Source organism: Bos grunniens, chromosome 25 (genome assembly GCF_055505025.1).
Source record: "Bos grunniens cultivar Pamir isolate PY7600 chromosome 25, Bosgru_T2T1.0, whole genome shotgun sequence".
NCBI classification, from domain to species: Eukaryota; Metazoa; Chordata; class Mammalia; order Artiodactyla; family Bovidae; genus Bos; species Bos grunniens.
In genome coordinates this window covers 41,589,442-41,607,250 of record NC_141189.1, presented here as the reverse complement: position 1 = coordinate 41,607,250, position 17,809 = coordinate 41,589,442, and the positions used below count along the sequence as shown (strand labels likewise).

General features: G+C 59.5%; 1 protein-coding gene across 20 annotated transcripts in view; it reads left to right on the top strand.

Moving 5' to 3' along the window:
- MAPK8IP3 (mitogen-activated protein kinase 8 interacting protein 3) overlaps positions 1-17,809 on the top strand; it is a 44,244-nt gene that overhangs the window by 15,373 nt on the left and 11,062 nt on the right. For 4 of the 20 annotated variants that reach the window (XM_086376401.1, XM_086376406.1, XM_086376405.1 and 1 more), the window contains exons 3-10: positions 3,411-3,481; positions 3,662-3,753; positions 6,339-6,362; positions 8,343-8,487; positions 11,454-11,697; positions 11,859-11,961; positions 12,151-12,269; positions 17,018-17,119. In XM_086376401.1, coding sequence (XP_086232527.1) covers positions 3,411-3,481; positions 3,662-3,753; positions 6,339-6,362; positions 8,343-8,487; positions 11,454-11,697; positions 11,859-11,961; positions 12,151-12,269; positions 17,018-17,119 — 900 coding nt within the window. Of the gene's footprint in view, positions 1-3,410; positions 3,482-3,661; positions 3,754-6,338; positions 6,363-8,342; positions 8,488-9,529; positions 9,661-11,453; positions 11,698-11,858; positions 11,962-12,150; positions 12,270-17,017; positions 17,120-17,809 lie in introns of those variants that run through there. The other 16 variants (XM_086376410.1, XM_086376407.1, XM_086376417.1 and 13 more) reach the window with 13 other exon arrangements.

Below are 17,809 nucleotides of genomic sequence, written 5' to 3'. Positions count from 1 at the left end.
GCAGCACTTTCACAGCATCATCTTTCAGGATTTGAAAGAGCTCAACTGGAATGCCATCACCTCCACTAGCTTTGTTCGTAGTGATACTTTCTAAGGCCCACTTGACTTCACATTCCAGGATGTCTGGCTCTAGGTGAGTGATCACACCATCATGATTATCTGGGTCGTAAAGATCTTTTTTGTACAGTTCTTCCGTGTGTTCTTGCTACCTCTTCTTAATATCTTTTGCTTCTGTTAGGTCCATACCATTTTTGTCCTTTATCGAGCCCATCTTTGCATGAAATGTTCCCTTGGTATCTCTAATTTTCTTGAAGAGATCTCTAGTCTTTCCCATTCTGTTGCTTTCCTCTATTTCTTTGCATTGATCATGGAGGAAGGCTTTCTTATCTCTCCTTGCTATTCTTTGGAACTCTGCATTCAAATGGGAATATCTCCTTTTCTCCTTTGCTTTTCGCTTCTCTTCTTTTCACAGCTATTTGTAAGTCCCCCTCAGACAGCCGTTTTGCTTTTTTGCATTTCTTTTCCATGGGGATGGTCTTGATCCCTGTCTCCTGTACAATGTCACGAACCTCCGTCCATAGTCCATCGGGCACTCTGTCTATCAGATCTAGGCCGTTAAATCTATTTCTCACTTCCACTGTATAATCATTAGGGATTTGATTTAGGTCATACCTGAATGGTCTAGTGGTTTTCCCTACTTTGTTCAACTTAAGTCTGAATTTGGCAATAAGGAATTCATGATCTGAGCCACAGTCAGCTCCCGGTCTTGTTTTTGCTGACTGTGTAGAGCTTCTCCATCTTTGGCTGCAAAGAATATAATCAATCTGATTTCGGTGTTGACCATCTGGTGATGTCCATGTGTAGAGTCTTCTCTTGTGTTGTTGGAAGAGGGTGTTTGCTATGACTGGTGCGTTTTCTTAGCAAAACTCTATTAGCCTTTGCCCTGCTTCATTCCGTACTCCAAGGCCAAATTTGCCTGTTACTCCAGGTGTTTCTTGACTTTCTACTTTTGCATTCCAGTCCCCTATAATGAAAAGGACATCTTTTTTGGGTGTTAGTTCTAAAAGGTCTTGTAGGTCTTCATAGAGCCATTCAACTTCAGCTTCTTCAGCATTACTGGTTGGGGCATAGGCTTGGATTACCGTGATATTGAATGGTTTGAAGGAAACAAACAGATCATTCTGTCGTTTTTGAGATTGCATCCAAGTACTGCATTTCGGACTCTTGTTGACCATGATGGCTACTCCATTTCTTCTAAGGGATTCCTGCCCACAGTAGTAGATGCAATGGTCGTCTGAGTTAAATTCACCCATTCCAGTCCATCTTATTTCCCTGATTCCTAGAATGTCAATGTTCACTCGCCATTTCCTGTTTGACCACTTCCAATTTGCCTTGATTCATGGACCTAAGATTCCATGTTCCTATGCAATATTGCTCTTTACAGCATCGGACCTTGGTTCTATCACCAGTCACATCCACAACTGGGTATTGTTTTTGCTTTGGCTCCATCCCTTCATTCTTTCTGAAGTTGTTTCTCCACTGATCTCCAGTAGCATATTGGACACCTACCGACCTGGAGAGTTCCTCTTTCAGTATCCTATCATTTTGCCTTTTCATACTGTTCATGGGGTTCTCAAGGCAAGAATACTGAAGTGGTTTGCCATTCCCTTCTCCAATGGACCACATTCTGTCCACTGTCCACATTCTGAAAAGTTAAGATGAAATAAAAACAAAAGAGGTTGGTGATTGGATCTATCATATCCCAGACCAAGACACGAAGGCCATTTGCTGAAGCCAATACCCCACAGGTGCTGTAGGTGAGTGTGTAGGTGACCCACGCCCATGGCAATGCACACACACTCAGGCATATAGACACAGACATACACACACACACATGCAGACACAGACACACACATAGACGCAGACACACACATAGACACACACAGACACAGATACAGACAGACAGACACATAGTCACAGACACACAGACACATAGACACACAGACATACACACACACACATGCAGACACAGATACACACATAGACGCAGACACACACATAGACACAGACACACACAGACACAGATACAGACAGACAGACACATAGTCACAGACACACAGACACATAGACACATAGACACACAGACATACACACACATACAGACACAGACACACACATAGACGTAGACACACACATAGACAAAGACACACACAGACACAGATACAGACAGACAGACACATAGTCACAGACACACAGACACATAGACACAGAAACACACAGACACACACACACACACATGCAGAGAGAAACATACACATAGACACAGACAGACACACACACACATGTAGACAGACACAGACAGACATATAGTCACACACACACGGACACACAGACACACACACACACACACATGTAGACAGACGACACACACACACACAGATAGAGTCAAACACACAGACACAGACAGACACACACACACGTCTTTGCAGGATGAGAACAAGCAGGGGCCCGTTTCAGTTTGGCATAGATCCACCCTTTCTATAACTCCACAGAATCCTTCACACTCCCTTTGCTTAGAATACTTTCACATATGAAACCTTTTCATCTTTTCTCGGAGAAGGAAATGGCAACCCACTCCGGTACTCTTGCCTGGAGAGTTCCACGGACAGAGGAGCCATGCGGGCTACAGTCCATGGGGTTGCAAAGAGTCAGACATGACTGAGCGCACAGGACATCTTTTCTTAGAAGGAAAACACATATAAGCTCCAAAGCACACTTTGAATTTTCCATTTGGTCAGCGCCGGGGGTCAGGATTGTGGAAAGGGCACGGCTGCCCCGTGCCCCATCCCGTGCTCTGCGCAGAGTTCTGCTGGGCTGTGGCTGGAACGAAGGCCCAGGGGCACAAGGTGTCTGAGGCCCGGTGGCCCTGGGGTGGCCCTCCAGGTGGTCCGGGCACTCACAGAGCATGCAGGGGGCCATCCCAGTGCCTCAGCCCAGAGATGGCATGGTCATGACCCCGTCTCTCCAGCCCCAGGTCCAAGTGAGGGACACGGTGTGTTCCACCCTGTTTTGGACTTTCTTCTCTTGAACGTGTGTCAGAGGCTGCTTACTTCCGAATTCAGCCTCTGTCCATGAACCATCCGCTCACTTCCTGTCCACACTCGACATAACTCAGCATGCCCGTGGGTTCCTCCCGCACCTGGGAGCTGCCTGCTGACTGAGGCCCGTGCAAGTCTCCCCCACTGGCCCTCTCGGAGCCCGCCTGCTCGTGTCCCCAGGGCAGCTGCCGCGGGCGAGGCCGCCCCTGGGCTCAGGGCACTGGGCTTGGGTTTGTCTGCAGCCCTCCACCCCCAGCAGGCCAGCCCGGAGCAGGCCGTGACCTGGAGAGGTGGGTGGCTTGTGTCTTCCAGTTTCCCGGCTGGAGGAACGGGAGTCGGAGATGAAGAAGGAGTATAACGCGCTGCACCAGCGGCACACGGAGGTGGGTACTGCCCGGCCCGGCCGCCTTCTGTCTTCTCGCGGGGCCCCTGCCAAACCAGCGAGCTGTGGCCCCCACGTGACCGACGCCCGGTCCCTACGCTCTGCCTCCTCCTCTGTCGGAGCCCTGAGAGCAGTGGCTGGGGCGGGCAGGCAGCGTCACACAGATGTGTCGTCCCCATAGATGATCCAGACCTACGTGGAGCACATCGAGAGGTCCAAGATGCAGCAGGTCGGGGGAAACAGCCAGACGGAGGGCAGCCTGCCAGGGCGGAGGTAGGAGCCAGCTGCACCCCAGCACCCCGACCCCAGGCTCAGGAAGGGGGTGTCTGGTCGGAGAATGTGGCCTGAGCGAGGCTGTGTGCTGAGGAGGTGCCCAGTGGGTGTGGGGCCTTGGGCAGTCACGAGGGCCTGGGGGAACCGCATGGTTGATCCTGATACTTGCCGATTCCGCGTTGGTGAATTCGCCTACTCTGGTAAACGTACTTGTAGCCTCAAAACCAGCACTCAGAGCACTTGGCAGTCACCTGCAGGTGTGCGCAGAGCGTGACAAGTGTGAGTCACAGGACGCCAGCTGGGGTGGCACCAGGTGCCGCTCCGTCCCCAGCAGACACGCCCAGCAATGGGGCGGGTGGGGTCCTGCAGGGCGCTGGGGCCTGGGGCCAGTCAGCAAGAACGGGAGGCTCCCAGCCCTGGCCCCGTCCTCTGTGACGCGTTAAAGGTCACCACGTGCTTCTGTACCTCGTCTTCTCTTTTGTAAAATAAAGGAAACAGGATCCACCAGGATGGGAGGGGGATGGAGACTCCCTGTGAGATGCGTGTGTGCGTGTTTGCACTGACTTTGTCGGCCACGACCAGCTCACATGGCGGGAACTGGCTGTCGGAGGCGGGGAGGCCCCTCCACTTGGGGGCCCAGCAGACACAGCCGTGCACCCCACGCCAGTTTCATTCGGGGAGCAGAGACGCCTGCAGAGGCCAGGCTGGTCCTGGTCCATCTTCAGTCAGGACAGAAGCACACCTCCGTCCCCGGAGAGCGCACGGTCAGAGGTCTTCTCCCAGGCCTTGCCTGCACAGGGCTGTGTCTCATCAGGCTGGAGGAAGGAGGAGGGGCCTAAGGCTGGACCCCAGCACCCCCTGCCCCACAATGGAGCTGCCTCTGGAGCTGTGGCCCTTTGTTCCTTCCGCGAATGCCTAAAGCCCCGGTCCGTCCTGTAAAGGCTCCGTTTTCTCAGCGCCGCCTCCTTGGTGGGTGATGTCTGCAATCAAGATATTTCAGGCCCGTCCATGCCGGGTTCATCAGCCCCTCGCCCGGTGAGGTGGGCACAGCTGTTGGGTCCTCGGATTCAAAACCAAAGTGCAATGTGTCCGCAAGGCCTGGCAAAACCTGGGAAGGATGGGCGCCAGGACCGCCAGCCTGTTTTCAGATGGTCTCGCTGCTTCCGGTGGGGAGAGGGGCTCCAGCCGCTGTGGATGCTTCCTTTCTGGAAACACGAGCGCCCCAGGAGAGGGTGTCAGGGGTCATTATGTGACCCCGGCTCCGTGAGAGTTCACTGAGGGAATATGTACCAGAGTTTGTTCAGATACACAGCCTCTGTAGACGTTGCTTCTGGATCAGGTTTGTCTGAAGGTGGGCAATGTCCATCTCCAGGCTGCCGCTGCCCAACACCACGGACGCCTCACGCCTGCCACGAGTCACGGAGAGACTTCCCAAGCGACCGAACCGAGGGCCAGCCTCAAGTCGGGGGCTCCCTCTGTAGTTCTGGGGCCCACCTCTCGTCCTCCTGGGTGTGGCCTCACCGTCGCCCTCTTCTGGCTCTCGGGCTCTGCTAAGACTCCTTCAGAGCAGAGCCCCAGGGAGGAGACCCCTGCCTGCAGAAAGCGGCATGGGGGCTGCCGCCCGTCCCCCCTGTGCCCTGGAGGTGAAGAGGCACCTATCTGTGTGTGGAGGGGCGGGGGGCCAGAGCAGTGCTTGTGTGGGAAGCTGAGGGCAGGGCCATGCCTGGGCCGTGCCCGTCGCCCTGCCAGCTGGCTGGCCGCCTTTGGCTTCACCTTCACCGCAGGGCACAGCATCTCTTGCCCGTGCCTGCGGCAGCATGTGGAACTGGGCTCTGCCGCCCTGCAGCCCTGCCTGAACCTGGGTTGTGATCGAGAGGTTCCGGGGCCCCGTGCGTGTCTGACGGCCCTGGGCAGACTCGAGGTGAACAGATGTGGGTGGCAGCCCTCCCCGCCCCCCCAACCCCCCGCATCCAGACAGCGCCCTGATGGGAGGAGAGGGAGCACCGTCCCACTGGGGCCCGTATGGCAGGTTGAGGGGAGGCCCACTTTTCTCTGGGGTACATCCTGTCCTGACGCAACTCTGGATCCTGTGGAGGCTCCCCCAGGAGGGCCTCCTCCTTAGAACTGGCCCCTGAGCCTCGGTCGTCTTCCTCCACCCCCGGCCTGGTGTCGTGAACCTGTGTGTCTAGAATAAAACTGATGAGCGTGTTTGGGCCGCGAACGTAGCGTATGTGACCGTGTGCCCTGTTACCGCGCGGGTGTGCCCGCGTGTGCTGGGGCGTCTGGGGGAGGACGCTCGACCCACCCTGTCTGAATGGGCGCCACCTGCTGTCCAAGCCAAGAGGCTGTGTGTCTATGTGTCCTGTGTCCATCCGGAGTAGGCGTCTGCATGTCCCACATCTGTCTATTCCCGTGGGGCCCATTCCTCTCCGTGTGCCCACACGTGCCCCAAACCCCGACCATCGCCCTCTAATGTTGTCTTCTTGTCTCGCCCCCCCTGCCCCGTGCCGCCCCCACTGTGTGCTGCCCCCACTGTGTGCCGTTCCGCCGTGTGCTGGCCCCACCTGTGTGTCGCTGCCCCGCAGTCCTCGCCAGTCTTGGAGGAGAAGGTAAAGCCCGCAGCCGTCCCTGGGCCTCGGGTTGGGGGAGCCTGGACGGCTGCCGGGGTCGTGCGTCGATTGGAGGCTCCAGACGCACGTTTACAGGGCCTGCGGCTGAGGAGGGCAGGTGGGTCTCAGAGATGAGAGCGATGCAGACCCCACTGGCCAACACCCGCCGGCCACAGGCTGGACCTCATGTCCACACCCCAGGAGGCGGCAGGCGCTGGTGGAGACACTGCACCCGGTGTCAGGCAGCCCAGCTTGGTCGCTCGGCCCAGAGCCAGAGGCATGCCATCTGTGAGCCGCGTGGCCCTCTCAGGCTGCAGCCTCAGGGGTAGATGGGGACTGAAGTCCCCTGGGGGAGCTGCGGGCCGTAACAGGAGGATGTGCTGGCCCAGCGTCAGACCGGGCTCTGGCTGGCCAGCCAACAGCAATCCCCACCGAACTGGCTCAGAGAGGAGAGGACGCGGGACTCATCCCTTGTGAGGATTTCCACTGGGGATCTGGGCCTGGCCATCTCCGTGCATGCACAGAGCCATGGAGGCGGGCGACAGAGAAGATTGCCATCCTGGGAGGCAGATGGTCCCATGCTGCCCCTACCGTCATATTGCCCTGTGGCACCTGGTGACAGCCTGGCCCAAAGGACCCTTGTGTGCAGCCCCCCGTCAGAGCTGGGCCCGAGGAGAGGAGGCCCCCACACCGGAGCCCCGTGGAGAAACAGCAGCGAGCAGAGGCTGGGAGCCCCAGGGAGGCCCGGGGCCAGGGCCTGTGGCCAGCAAACAGCCCTGGGGAGAGCCACGGTGGATTTACGGACCCAGCCTGCCTAGCTTGCCATCTGAGCTCCTTCTAAGCAATGGCCGAGCCTTGTAGAAAGTGCGTCTGTCTTGGGGGACGAGGGCTGACGGAGGAGGCACACGGTATCATCCGCGGGAGACATCCAGCCCCCCAGGCCTCCTCTGGCTCTGTACCCACAGAAGAGCCCCGGAGGGCACAGCCAGGCCCCAAGGATCCAGGACACTGTTCCGCAGGGGCGGCATTCTCCTGAACAGGACAGACAGGCAGGAAATGGGGGCCCCAACCATACCAGCCCCGGAACTGTGGGGGACCCCCGGCAGAGACCTCCTTCCCAGAGTCGTGCCCCTGGCCACTCCGCCTACCTGTCCACCACTTGCACCGCAAGGCACCGTGAAGAAGACACCCCTTCTCCAGACAGCCCAGCCTCTGAACCGGCCCCTGGGGACCCCCGAAGTGGCCTCGCCACCCCCATCTCAGCGCCTGTGTGAGGGGTCCAGACGCCTGGCCTGACCGGGCTCTGAGCAGCATGGACTCTGCCACCCCGGGCCCGGCTCTGTGCCCTCACCACTAACAGCCCGGAGCGTCTTCCAGGGACTGACCGGCCTTGGCAGGCGGCTCTAAGCCTCCATCTAGCCTAACGGATGTTCCCAGTTTGCTTACGGAGCTTTAAAAGGAGGAACCGCTGAGAGCGAGAGAAAAGCTCGTGTGGCTGCAGACAGCATAAGCTCTCTACTCCAGACCCAGGGCTCCTGACAGCAGTGATGGGACAAGCAGCAGGGGAGAAAGGTTGACCCCTCCTGACCCTTGGAGGCAGAAGCTGTGCCAAGGAGAAGTCAGGCATGCCGCCTGCGAAGCCACAGGGCCTCCACAGGCCCTGCCATGCAGGCCTCTGTTTACAGTGGATGCAAATGAAGGGGTGGTGATGCTGCAACAGGGGGATGGACGGAGGGACCACTGTGGAGCGGAGGTGCCCCTGGCGAGTGAGCAGGCTAGTCAGCCTGGCTGCAGTCAGTGGGGATCTCAGGCGCCGGGCCCAGACAGTCACAGCCTACTCAGCCCTGGGCGGAGTGGGGGGGGGGGTCTAGGGGAGCAACCCCAGCTGCACCGTGGGTGCCCGTGCGTCCAGGAGGGGTTTGCAGCCCTGCCTCGGGAGCCCCTCCTCTAACCCCTCCCTGTCCTCTCTCTGCCTTTCAGCAGGAAGGAGCGCCCCACGTCCCTGAGCGTCTTCCCCCTGGCCGATGGCTCGGTACGTGCACAGATAGGGGGCAAGCCCGCGCCTGCGGGGGACCACTGGCATCTGAGCGACCTCGGCCAGCTGCAGCTCAGCTCCAGCTACCAGGTTTTGTAGCCATGCCACGGAGTGAGGGCCCCACCTTGCCCCACTGTGTCCAGGAGGGTGTGGTCCGCACGGGGTCCCGGCCGCTCCGGGAAGCTGCCTGTGCCAGGGCGAGCCCAGGGCAGGGCTGAGCACAGTGACCGTCCCTCACCACACCCCAGGCCAGGCTTCTCCCCGCGTGTGGTCCTGGCATCCCAGGTTTGTGCTCCAACCAGAAGGCCGGAGGCCGGGGGCAGCTTCTCTTCTCTGGGCTGTTCTCCCTGGCCTGCCTGTGCTGGTGACCTCTGGGCCCAAGCTTGAGAAGGTGGACATCCGGGCTGCCCAGTTTAGTGAGTACCACCCCCTGGCACTGGGGTCCCGCAAGGCCAAGGGCAGGCACTCGTGCAGGGCTCCCTGGCACTGTCCACGCATCTTGCTCTGTGGGCTGCATCAGCCTGGAGAAGGCAGACCACGGCCCCCCTGCCCGTGAGGAAGCCACCTTGGGGGAGATGAGGCCGCCCTGGGTCTGGTGATGCCCCTCCGAGGCTGTCAGAGGGTACCTGTGGGCAGCAGAGCCCTTGGCCTCCAGGTCGGGGGCGGACCTGGGCCCAGGCCTCCCTGTAGCTTCCCCCCGGCCTTGCAGCACCTGGCCGGGCTGCAGGAGGCTGCCAGCTACCAGCTGTGTTGGAAAGTGACCCCACTCGCTCTGCATTTGTTCTGTGGAGTGAGCCTTGTGCCTACCAGTTACTGAGGGTCCTGCCGGCAAGTGGGGTCTGGGCAGAAGGGCTCCCCAGGGCTCCTGCCGGGCGCGTGAGCCTCAGAGCTGCGGGGTGGGGGGCCTCCTGGACGGCCCCTCGCGTCCTCACCGCGTCTCTCCTCCTCCTGCGTTGTCTGAAATCGTCCTCTCTTAATAAACCATAGTCTTTCATGTTTTAGTTCATAGGTGTGTTTTGTTTGATTTCTTTTAACAGTTACTTTTAAGTTCTTTTTATTTTATGCTGTAGGTTTTCAGGTTTTCCTAATTTTTTAATTTGTTTTGTTGTTTTGTTTTGTTTTTTGTTTTTATGTACTGTACTTTCAGTGTTTTAACCAAACAGTTGTGGCTCCTCATGGGAGGCACGGCCGCTGGGATGTGGGTTCTTTGCATTTGGAGGCCACTGCTGCACGTTGGTGTTAGAGGTTGGCAGGTTTCTTTAGGTAAGTAGTGGCCAGGGAGTGTCCTGTGGGTAAGTGGTGGCCTGTTGTAGGGCAACAGACAGCTTGGGAAGCCAGGGAGGCCTGGTGATGCCGCCTCGCCCCACAGTGATCACCAGGGTCAGGAGGCCCAGGGAGCAAAAGCGTTCAAGTCACGGACAGACAAGGAGCATGGCCGTTGAGTCAGGTGGTCTGGAAATGTGTGCTTCCATGTGGCGTGGGCTCACGTGGTGCCCGCCCCTGTGAAATCCCGGGACAGCAGCCTCACGCACTGCCCTCCTTGGGCACCAGCAGGAACCCTCCCCGTGGGTCACCCAGGCGCCTCTGTCGCGTGGGCAGACAGAGTACACGGGGCCATCACAGAGGCCCGCAACATGCACGGTGCTGTGAGGAGGAAAGGGTTTGTCCTTTGCAAATTGGCCCTAGCCTGCAGAGCCCAAAGCCAAGTCAAAAGTGTTTGCAGGTGACCTCTCACCGCGGCCCATTGGCAACGCAGCCAAGTGTGGTTGGCTGGGGGGCCGTTCTGTGCCCTGTGGGGTGTTGTGGGCACCCCACCTCCACCCACCCCCAGCTCTGGCTCTGGTCACCACAAGTGTCTCCAGACACCACCAAGTGTCCCCTGGGGACACAGCTGCCGGGACGGAGGCCCCTCCTAGCAGTGATGCAGACAGTGGAGGCATCTCAGCCCAGGATGGGTGGCACCCAGGGTGACCAGGCTGCTTGGGGCAAGGCAGATCTCAGAAGTTCCCAACCAGCTCTGACCCCCGGTCACCTGGAAGCGGCCCCAGGAGCCCAGCCAGCCCTGCCTAGTTACAGGAGGGAGTCCCAGCTTCCCTCCAGCTTCACAGAGAAGGCCGCACCCCACCATTGGGTCCTCTGGAAGCACCAAGGGGAAATGTGTGCCTGGAGGGGACACAGGGCTGTCCCCCCCACCCCGCCGAGACTGTGCCCCTTCTCTGCATAGGCGAGAGACTGCAGGCCCCAGGCTCAGTTCACAGATCAGGGGCTGCTGCTATTGAGGTTCCCCAGGAAAGACGGATGGAGGGGAGCACAGTATTCAGACAGCATTTTCTGTCTCCAGGGAGATCCTTAAGGCTGACAGTCGGTGGCAGTTTTTACTAATCTGATCTTTTTGCACTCTTGAAATGTTTGGGGACATCCCATTCTGCAGAAGTCGGGTTTCAACTTGTTTGCACTTGCGCAGGTGTCGAAGGCAAACTTCAGTTCAGCTGGGCCGTGGAGGTTAAGTGAAGCCCGTCCCCTGGTGTCTCTTTGTTGGGGAGGGGCCACCACTGGCAGAAGCAGGGCGTCACAGCCCCTGACTGTCGCCGGGGCAGGACGGGTCCTCCCTCGAGGGCCTCGCAGAGGAGCGGTAACTTGGTCAGAAGGCACGCCGGCCTCCCCAGTCCCCTCCCCCGCTGGGGGGCCTCTGCCCTACCCTGGGCTGTGGCTTAGCTCTGTCCACCCTCCGGCTGCAAGGGGTTACTGGCCCCGTCCACATAACTTCCTGTCTGTCCTGGGGAAGCCTTTTAAATAAGCTGTACCTGCCCCTGGAGAGCCAGAGGCTACAGCCAGATGAGCCGAGTGACAGGAGGAATCAGCCCGGTGGGAGAGAAGTGTCCCCCTGTCCCGTTCACTCCGGCCCCAAGTGCTGTGTTACTGCAGGGTGGCAAAGACCCCAAGTGAGGGGGCCTTGAGGCAGTGGACGTTACACCCACCCGCCCTGCGCGGTCCAGCTGGCCTCCCAGGGGCGAGACCCACACCTCGAGCCTCCCTCTCCCTGTGTTTGGCCCCAGTGTCCACAGGACGAGATGTCCGAGTCGGGCCAGTCCTCAGCAGCGGCCACGCCCAGCACCACGGGCACCAAGTCCAACACGCCCACATCCTCCGTGCCCTCGGCCGCGGTCACGCCCCTCAGTGAGGGCCTGCAGCCACTGGGCGACTACGGTGGCTCCAAGAACGGCAAGCGAGCGCGGGAGAAGCGCAACAGCCGCAACATGGAGGTGCAGGTCACACAGGAGATGCGCAATGTCAGCATAGGTACTGCGCCCGGCCCCCGGTCCCCCAGAAGAACCCTCCCCTGACCCTCCTGCCCACGCTGGCCTGGCCTGGGGTCTCCAGACAAGGGGGCCCCAGGGCAGCCACAGGGAGTGCCAGGAGCCGCCGGCCACCCCCAACCCAGGCTCCACTGTGTCCCCCAGGCATGGGCAGCAGTGACGAGTGGTCTGACGTCCAGGACATCATCGACTCCACCCCAGAGCTGGACATGGGCCGGGAGCCCCGCCTGGACCGCACAGGCAGCAGGTGCTTGCTGGGCCCAGAGCCTGTGCCCGCAGCCCCTCGGGGGGGAAATGCCTGGGGTGCTGACCCAGCACCTGCCATGCCTGCCCCTGCGTGGGCGGCGCTGGCATCGGCGGCCCTGCAGGGGTGTCCTCATGCCTGGTCCTGCGGCGCTGCCTGCTCACTGGTCTCCCTCACCGCGTGTCCTCACAGCCCAACCCAGGGAATCGTGAACAAGGCTTTTGGCATCAACACCGACTCCCTGTACCACGAGCTGTCGACGGCGGGCTCCGAGGTCATCGGAGACGTGGACGAAGGGGCCGACCTGCTAGGTAACACAGCTGTTCCGGGGCCTGCTGTGGGTGCTCTTGTTTTGGATGAGGGTGGAGTCTCTGTGAGCCGGGAAGTTCTTTGTACCAGCTGTAAATGTGGAGGGTGCCACCCTGCAGGGTTTGCGGTGCTCACAGAGTTGAACCACTAATTGCAGAAGACACCGTCACCCCAAGAACAGTCCTGTCCCCGGTAGTCCTCAGCGGCCCCTGTGCCGAGCCCCTCCCACCTTCAGGAGACGTTCTGGAAGGGTGGCCGTTGCTAGCTCTTCCAGTTCTCGAGGAATGTGCCCAGACAGTCAGCTCCCTCCGCGAGTGTGAGATGGTACAGAGAGCCCGTGTAGCCCAGAGGCTGGGCTGGAGCCCTCAGGGCAGTGGCGGCAAGTCCTGCAGTCTCCCAGGTTCCGCCCCACCCCTGGACCCGGCACACGTCCAGAGCGGAGCCTGGAGAGGCAGCCTCGTCCCGCTCTGAGCCAGCGAGGCAGGCATCGGGGCTGCGGTTCCGGTGCATCCCCTCCCCACCCCCGGGGGGGAGGGTCCTCTTGTTTCTCCTCGGGCTGGGGCAGCAGCTGGAGCCGGCACGGCTGCTCCCTCTGGACGTGTGGCCAGCGGGCTGGTAGCGATGCTCCAGCAGCATCTGGGAGCCCTGCCTTCTAACATGTGATGGTGTTTGACCAGCAGCCCGAGGAGGCAGGGCTGTCCAGCATCCCGGAGTTTTGGTTGTCAATCCTGCTGCTGCTGTCTCTCCCCCGACAGACATGCCCACGGGCACTCGGGGCATCTCCACAGTGGGTCCCTGTGTGGACAGTGCCACCCGGCTAGCCTGCCAATTGCCCGCACCGCCGGGCCTGACCCGTAGACGAAGGGGGCCCGGCTGGCGTTTTCAGCTGGCACGGCCCCGCCTCCTCTGCCTAGTGGTTCCCAGGAGCCGGCTCTTCCTCGGGGTGGGGGCTGCGGGCTGCAGCAGCACCGGGGGCTCAGCACCAGCACGGCTGTGCCAGCTGTGGGTGCACAGTCACGTGCATCGGGGTGCCATGAAACACACTATGTGAAACTCACCACCGTCTCAGCTGTCAGGCGCGTTTCAGGACTGGGAAGTACGTTCACACTCCGTGCAGGAAGACTGAAAGCATCCCCTCTAAGATTAGGGACAAGACAAGGATGCCCGCTCTGGGCAATAAATATTTTTAACAGAATCTTTCTCATAAGCATTATATAAAAATACATATTTTTAAATGTACAAAACTATTAGTATTCAAAAAAATCTATTAGGAATAATCACCTTTAATATTTTGACATCTTTCTGCTCTTTTTTTACATGTTTCAGCTAATATCATATAAGTTTAATTTTTAGGCATTTTTCTCAGTTTTGGAAAAAGGGTACAAGCTGGTAATAATGTTAAATAATTATCACACTCTGCCAAGAAGAGAGTAAACAGCAAAGCAGCCCCCCGCCCCCGCTGTGTCGTGACAAGAGACCCCCTCACCAGCACATGCGCCCAGGGTGTGGGGCGGCCACGTGCATCCGGCCTGTTCTCTGTGGCTGACGCTGATGTCCCCTGAATGACTAAGTTCCGCAGCACGTTCTACCTTCCTTATCTTCACGTGACTGCAAATGACCTGATGGGTTCATCTTGGTTCTAAATTGTACTGTTCGACTTCCACTCTCATAGCCACTTGCGGGCTTAGGTCTTTGCCAGAGTGTCCGGTGATGTCTTCAGGAGAGGTTTCTAGACGTGGGTCCCCGTCCCCCCGGGACGTGAACTCATGGGGACGGGCGCAGGCCGGCAGGGCCGGGTGAAGCTGGGAGGAGGCACCTGGGTCCAGGCTGCGGTCACTGGAGCGAGCGCCCTCCTGCCAGGGAGGCTGCGAGGGGCTGAGGGCAGCCTCGTGCGCGGCAGAGCTTTTGCACCAGGGCCCCGCACGCTTGGGAACCGTGCAGGCACAGGACACTGCACTTCCCTGTCGGGGGCGGAGGCCCGCTCCTGGCTGCGCTGATGGTGGGGGTCTCAGGGACGACGCTGCGTCCCGGGCCTCGTGCCTTTCCCCGTTCATGTCATGTGACAGGACTCCTGCATTCATCACGGTCCTTACGAGAAGAGGGCTGCCAGCATGCTCTGTGCACGGCACTGTTGATGGCCCACGTCCCAGAGAGGAAACCAGGGTCACAAGGGTGAGGTGCGTAGGCAGAGTCAGGACTTGACCTCACGCCCAGCCCAGGCAGTGGCCCTGCCTCGACCAGCAGCTTTCCAGAGGTGGGATGTCCACACCACGCTATCTGTGCGCTCCTCACCGTGTGACTTCTGAACACTTCACCCGCCCCCCAAAACAAGCAGCGGTCCCTGCCACCTCCCCCGACCCCACGCCACTGTTCCACGTCCCGTCTGCAGACGCGCCTCCCTGGGCACTTCATGTCAGTGCGTTTTGCATCTGCCTGCCTTCATTTAGCAGAATGCCTTTGAGCCTCATCCGCATAGGAGCGTGTCAGGATCTCATTCCTTTTTAGTGGCTGAATAGCGTTCCAGTGTGTGGACAGACCACACTTCATGTCTCCGTTCAGCCACGGAGGGGCATTTGGGTCGTCTCCCTTTTGGCTGTCAGGACTGAGGCTTCTGCCTCGCTTGTGGCGCCTCACGTGGTTCTTAGAGATCACGGGAGCTCACAGGCCTCCTTGCTCCCTGGCGGCACTGAGTGGCCTGCTCGTGTCGATCCCTCCTGCTGGCCAGATCTCCTGCTCCATGGCCCCAGGCTGCAGAGCTGGTCCCTCCCTACCGTGCCCACGGCTGCAGCGCCGACGGTGGGTCCACTCTCACCGTGTGGCCGTCCCTCCCATGTGGCCGTCCCCGCCCTCCCACCTCAGCGCCCCCGGGGCTGGCAGATGCTGTGGCACTTGGCCACCTCCTGTGGTTCAGGCGGCACCGCCCTGGATGTCAGTCCCTGTAAACTGCACATCAGTTGGTGTTACCTGGAACCACAGAACTGAAGCAGTAGGTGAAGGTGGGTCACCGGCCCCCAGCATGATGCGCACAGGGCTCCTGGGGCTGGTTCCCTGGAGCGGGAGTGCCTGGCCTGATCTTCCTGCGGGAGGTCCTAACCAGCGCCTCCGATGAGTCTGCTCTGAGGGGCTGCAGGGAGAGCTGTCTTCTCAGTTGGGGGGGTGGGACCCTGAGTCCTGGCACTTTGTCGGGCGGAAGGCCTCTTGGGCACCACTCAGCTCTGCTGGAATGAGACCCCACTTCTGGGGGTGACAGGCCTTTGGGGACCTTTCTGGAGGCTTCAGTGCGAGGGGCACAGGCAGGGCAGGCAGCCCTGAGGAGCTGAGGAGGGTGGAGAGCTCTCGGGACGTGTGGACGGAGCCCTGGAGCGTGGGGCTGGCCCTTTGTCCAGGCATGAGCTGGACGGGTGAGCTGGGGCTCTGCTCTTGTGCCCAGAGTCCAGCTCAGCTGGAGGAGGTGTCAGCAACGGGAAGCCCGGTCCCCTGTCACTGACGCCAGAAGGTGCCCGATTATGGTTGACTTAGCATATGTACTGGAGTCGTTGAATAGCCACTTGGAAAAAATGAAGTCTAATCTAACCTCACACCATGTACATAAGTAATTTCTAGGTGGATAAAGATCGACGTAAAAATACGAGGATAATAGAACCGGAAGAGGGTATCGGAGAGTATTTTCATAACCTGTGCCTCTCTTCATGGCCAAAGCCTACATATATATATGGTCTCCATGATTAATATTAAAGGAAGTAACATACAACAGGAAATGAGTAGAGGATAAAGTAGGACATTCACAGGACCCACAAACCTGAAAAGCTGCTCAACTTCAGGAGTAACAGAAATGAACCGTGATAACTCGTTTTCCTCAAATGATTGATGAAAATGAAGCGGGTGCTGTCTGTGCTGCTGGTGGGAGGTGATGGGTGACGTGGAGGCCGTCTGGGCCTGCAGGAGTGAGGCCACTGTTCGTCCGATAGGGCCAAGCGTGCCCACAGGAGCCCGTGAACACACCGTGGTGCCTGCACAGCCCCGGGTCGAAACGCCTATCAGAGGAGCTGCGGCCAACAGTGGGGCGTCTCCACGTGGACGCTTTCAGGGTGATGGTTGGAGCAAGTTGCCCGAGACAATGGGGAGTGTGGTCGAGATTTTGTTTTTTAAAAAGTGATGTCTGTGTAGAAAGAGGTCTAAGGAGGACACCGGGCTCCAGAGGCAGCGATGACAGTGCCTCCAGCAGAGTCCGTCACTTGTCACTTCCGTCGGGCGGCTATATCATTTCTTTCTGCGTGAAGTGAACCAAAGTGAAGACTATCATTTCAAGTCTTCAGCTGGGTAGTGGGGAGCAGTTTGGCACAAAGAAGGGCCACCTCACCCCATCCTGACTCAGTGATTTCCTCCTGGCAAAGGAGAGGGCCCTGGTCTTCTGGGCTGGCCAGGCCCCCCGCCCCCGAGGCCAGGTCCATGTCGGCAGCTCACCCACTCTGGGGGCACTTGTGAGGCTGGACGCCCAGCACCCACCACACCCCCACACACAGGCTGGCCTCACGGGCTGGCAGCCCTCCTGATGGGTGGGGGGAGCAGAGAGGGCCACGCCCGCCCCCAGGCCTGGGGACCGAGGGCCGTGCTGTCCCGGCCTCCCCTTTCCCGCGGGGGCCCTGCCTTGAGTGGCAGTTGGCACCCACGGGCCTGGGGATGTCCGCTCATACTCTTTCGGGCTCTTCAACCCGAAATGGCTGGTCATTGCTGCTTTTTCTTTAACAAGAGCCTCTCGATTCTGCTGGTTTCAGTCACCAATTGACCTTTGTCGCTTCCTCCCCCCGGTCTCGCCGTGCCTCGCTGGACGTGGCTGCAGGGGAGTTCTCAGGTGTGTATCTCTGCTGTGACCCTCTTCCCCGTGGTGGCGTCCCGGTGGAGGGGTGGCACCCTGGGACACCCCAGCTGCAGCCCGTCCGCACCCGACCCTGGCCCCAGCCACCAAGGCACGCTTGCTTCCGCTGCCAGCCCCCTGCTGCTCCGAAGCTTGTTTTGGTCTGCTTCACTGGCCTGCGGACAGCGACCCTGACAAGTGAGGGGGAGCTGCCACGCCCTGGACCTGGCCTCTCCTCCTAGGCTGTCTCTTCAGCTTCCGCAGGGCCGAGAGTTAACGACACCACGTGGGGGCCCGGTTCTGTGGTGTCTCCCCTCTGTCGGGTGCAGCCTGGAAGTCAGGGGTGCTCTGCAAGGGGCGCCTGAGCCACGGCCCTGCCCGCCTGCTCTCAGCAGGGGCTCTGGGGCCCTGACCACCCTCAGGTGGTCATCCCCCACACACCCACTCAAAAGCACCAGGCCTGGCACAGCTCCCCGTCACTTGCAGAGACCCCGCCCTTAACTCCCCCTCCTCCCAGGAGTTCACTGTCAGATGTCCGCTGGGCTTCCCTGAGCTTCCCCTCACCGCTCCGCGCTCCTGGCCTGGCAGGCCTCTGCGTCGCCCAAGGGTGACCTTTCTATCCCGCTCCCGCAAGCACCCCTAGCCTGATGAGCAGCAGCCCTGACGTCCCCCCGCCTGCTCGTCACA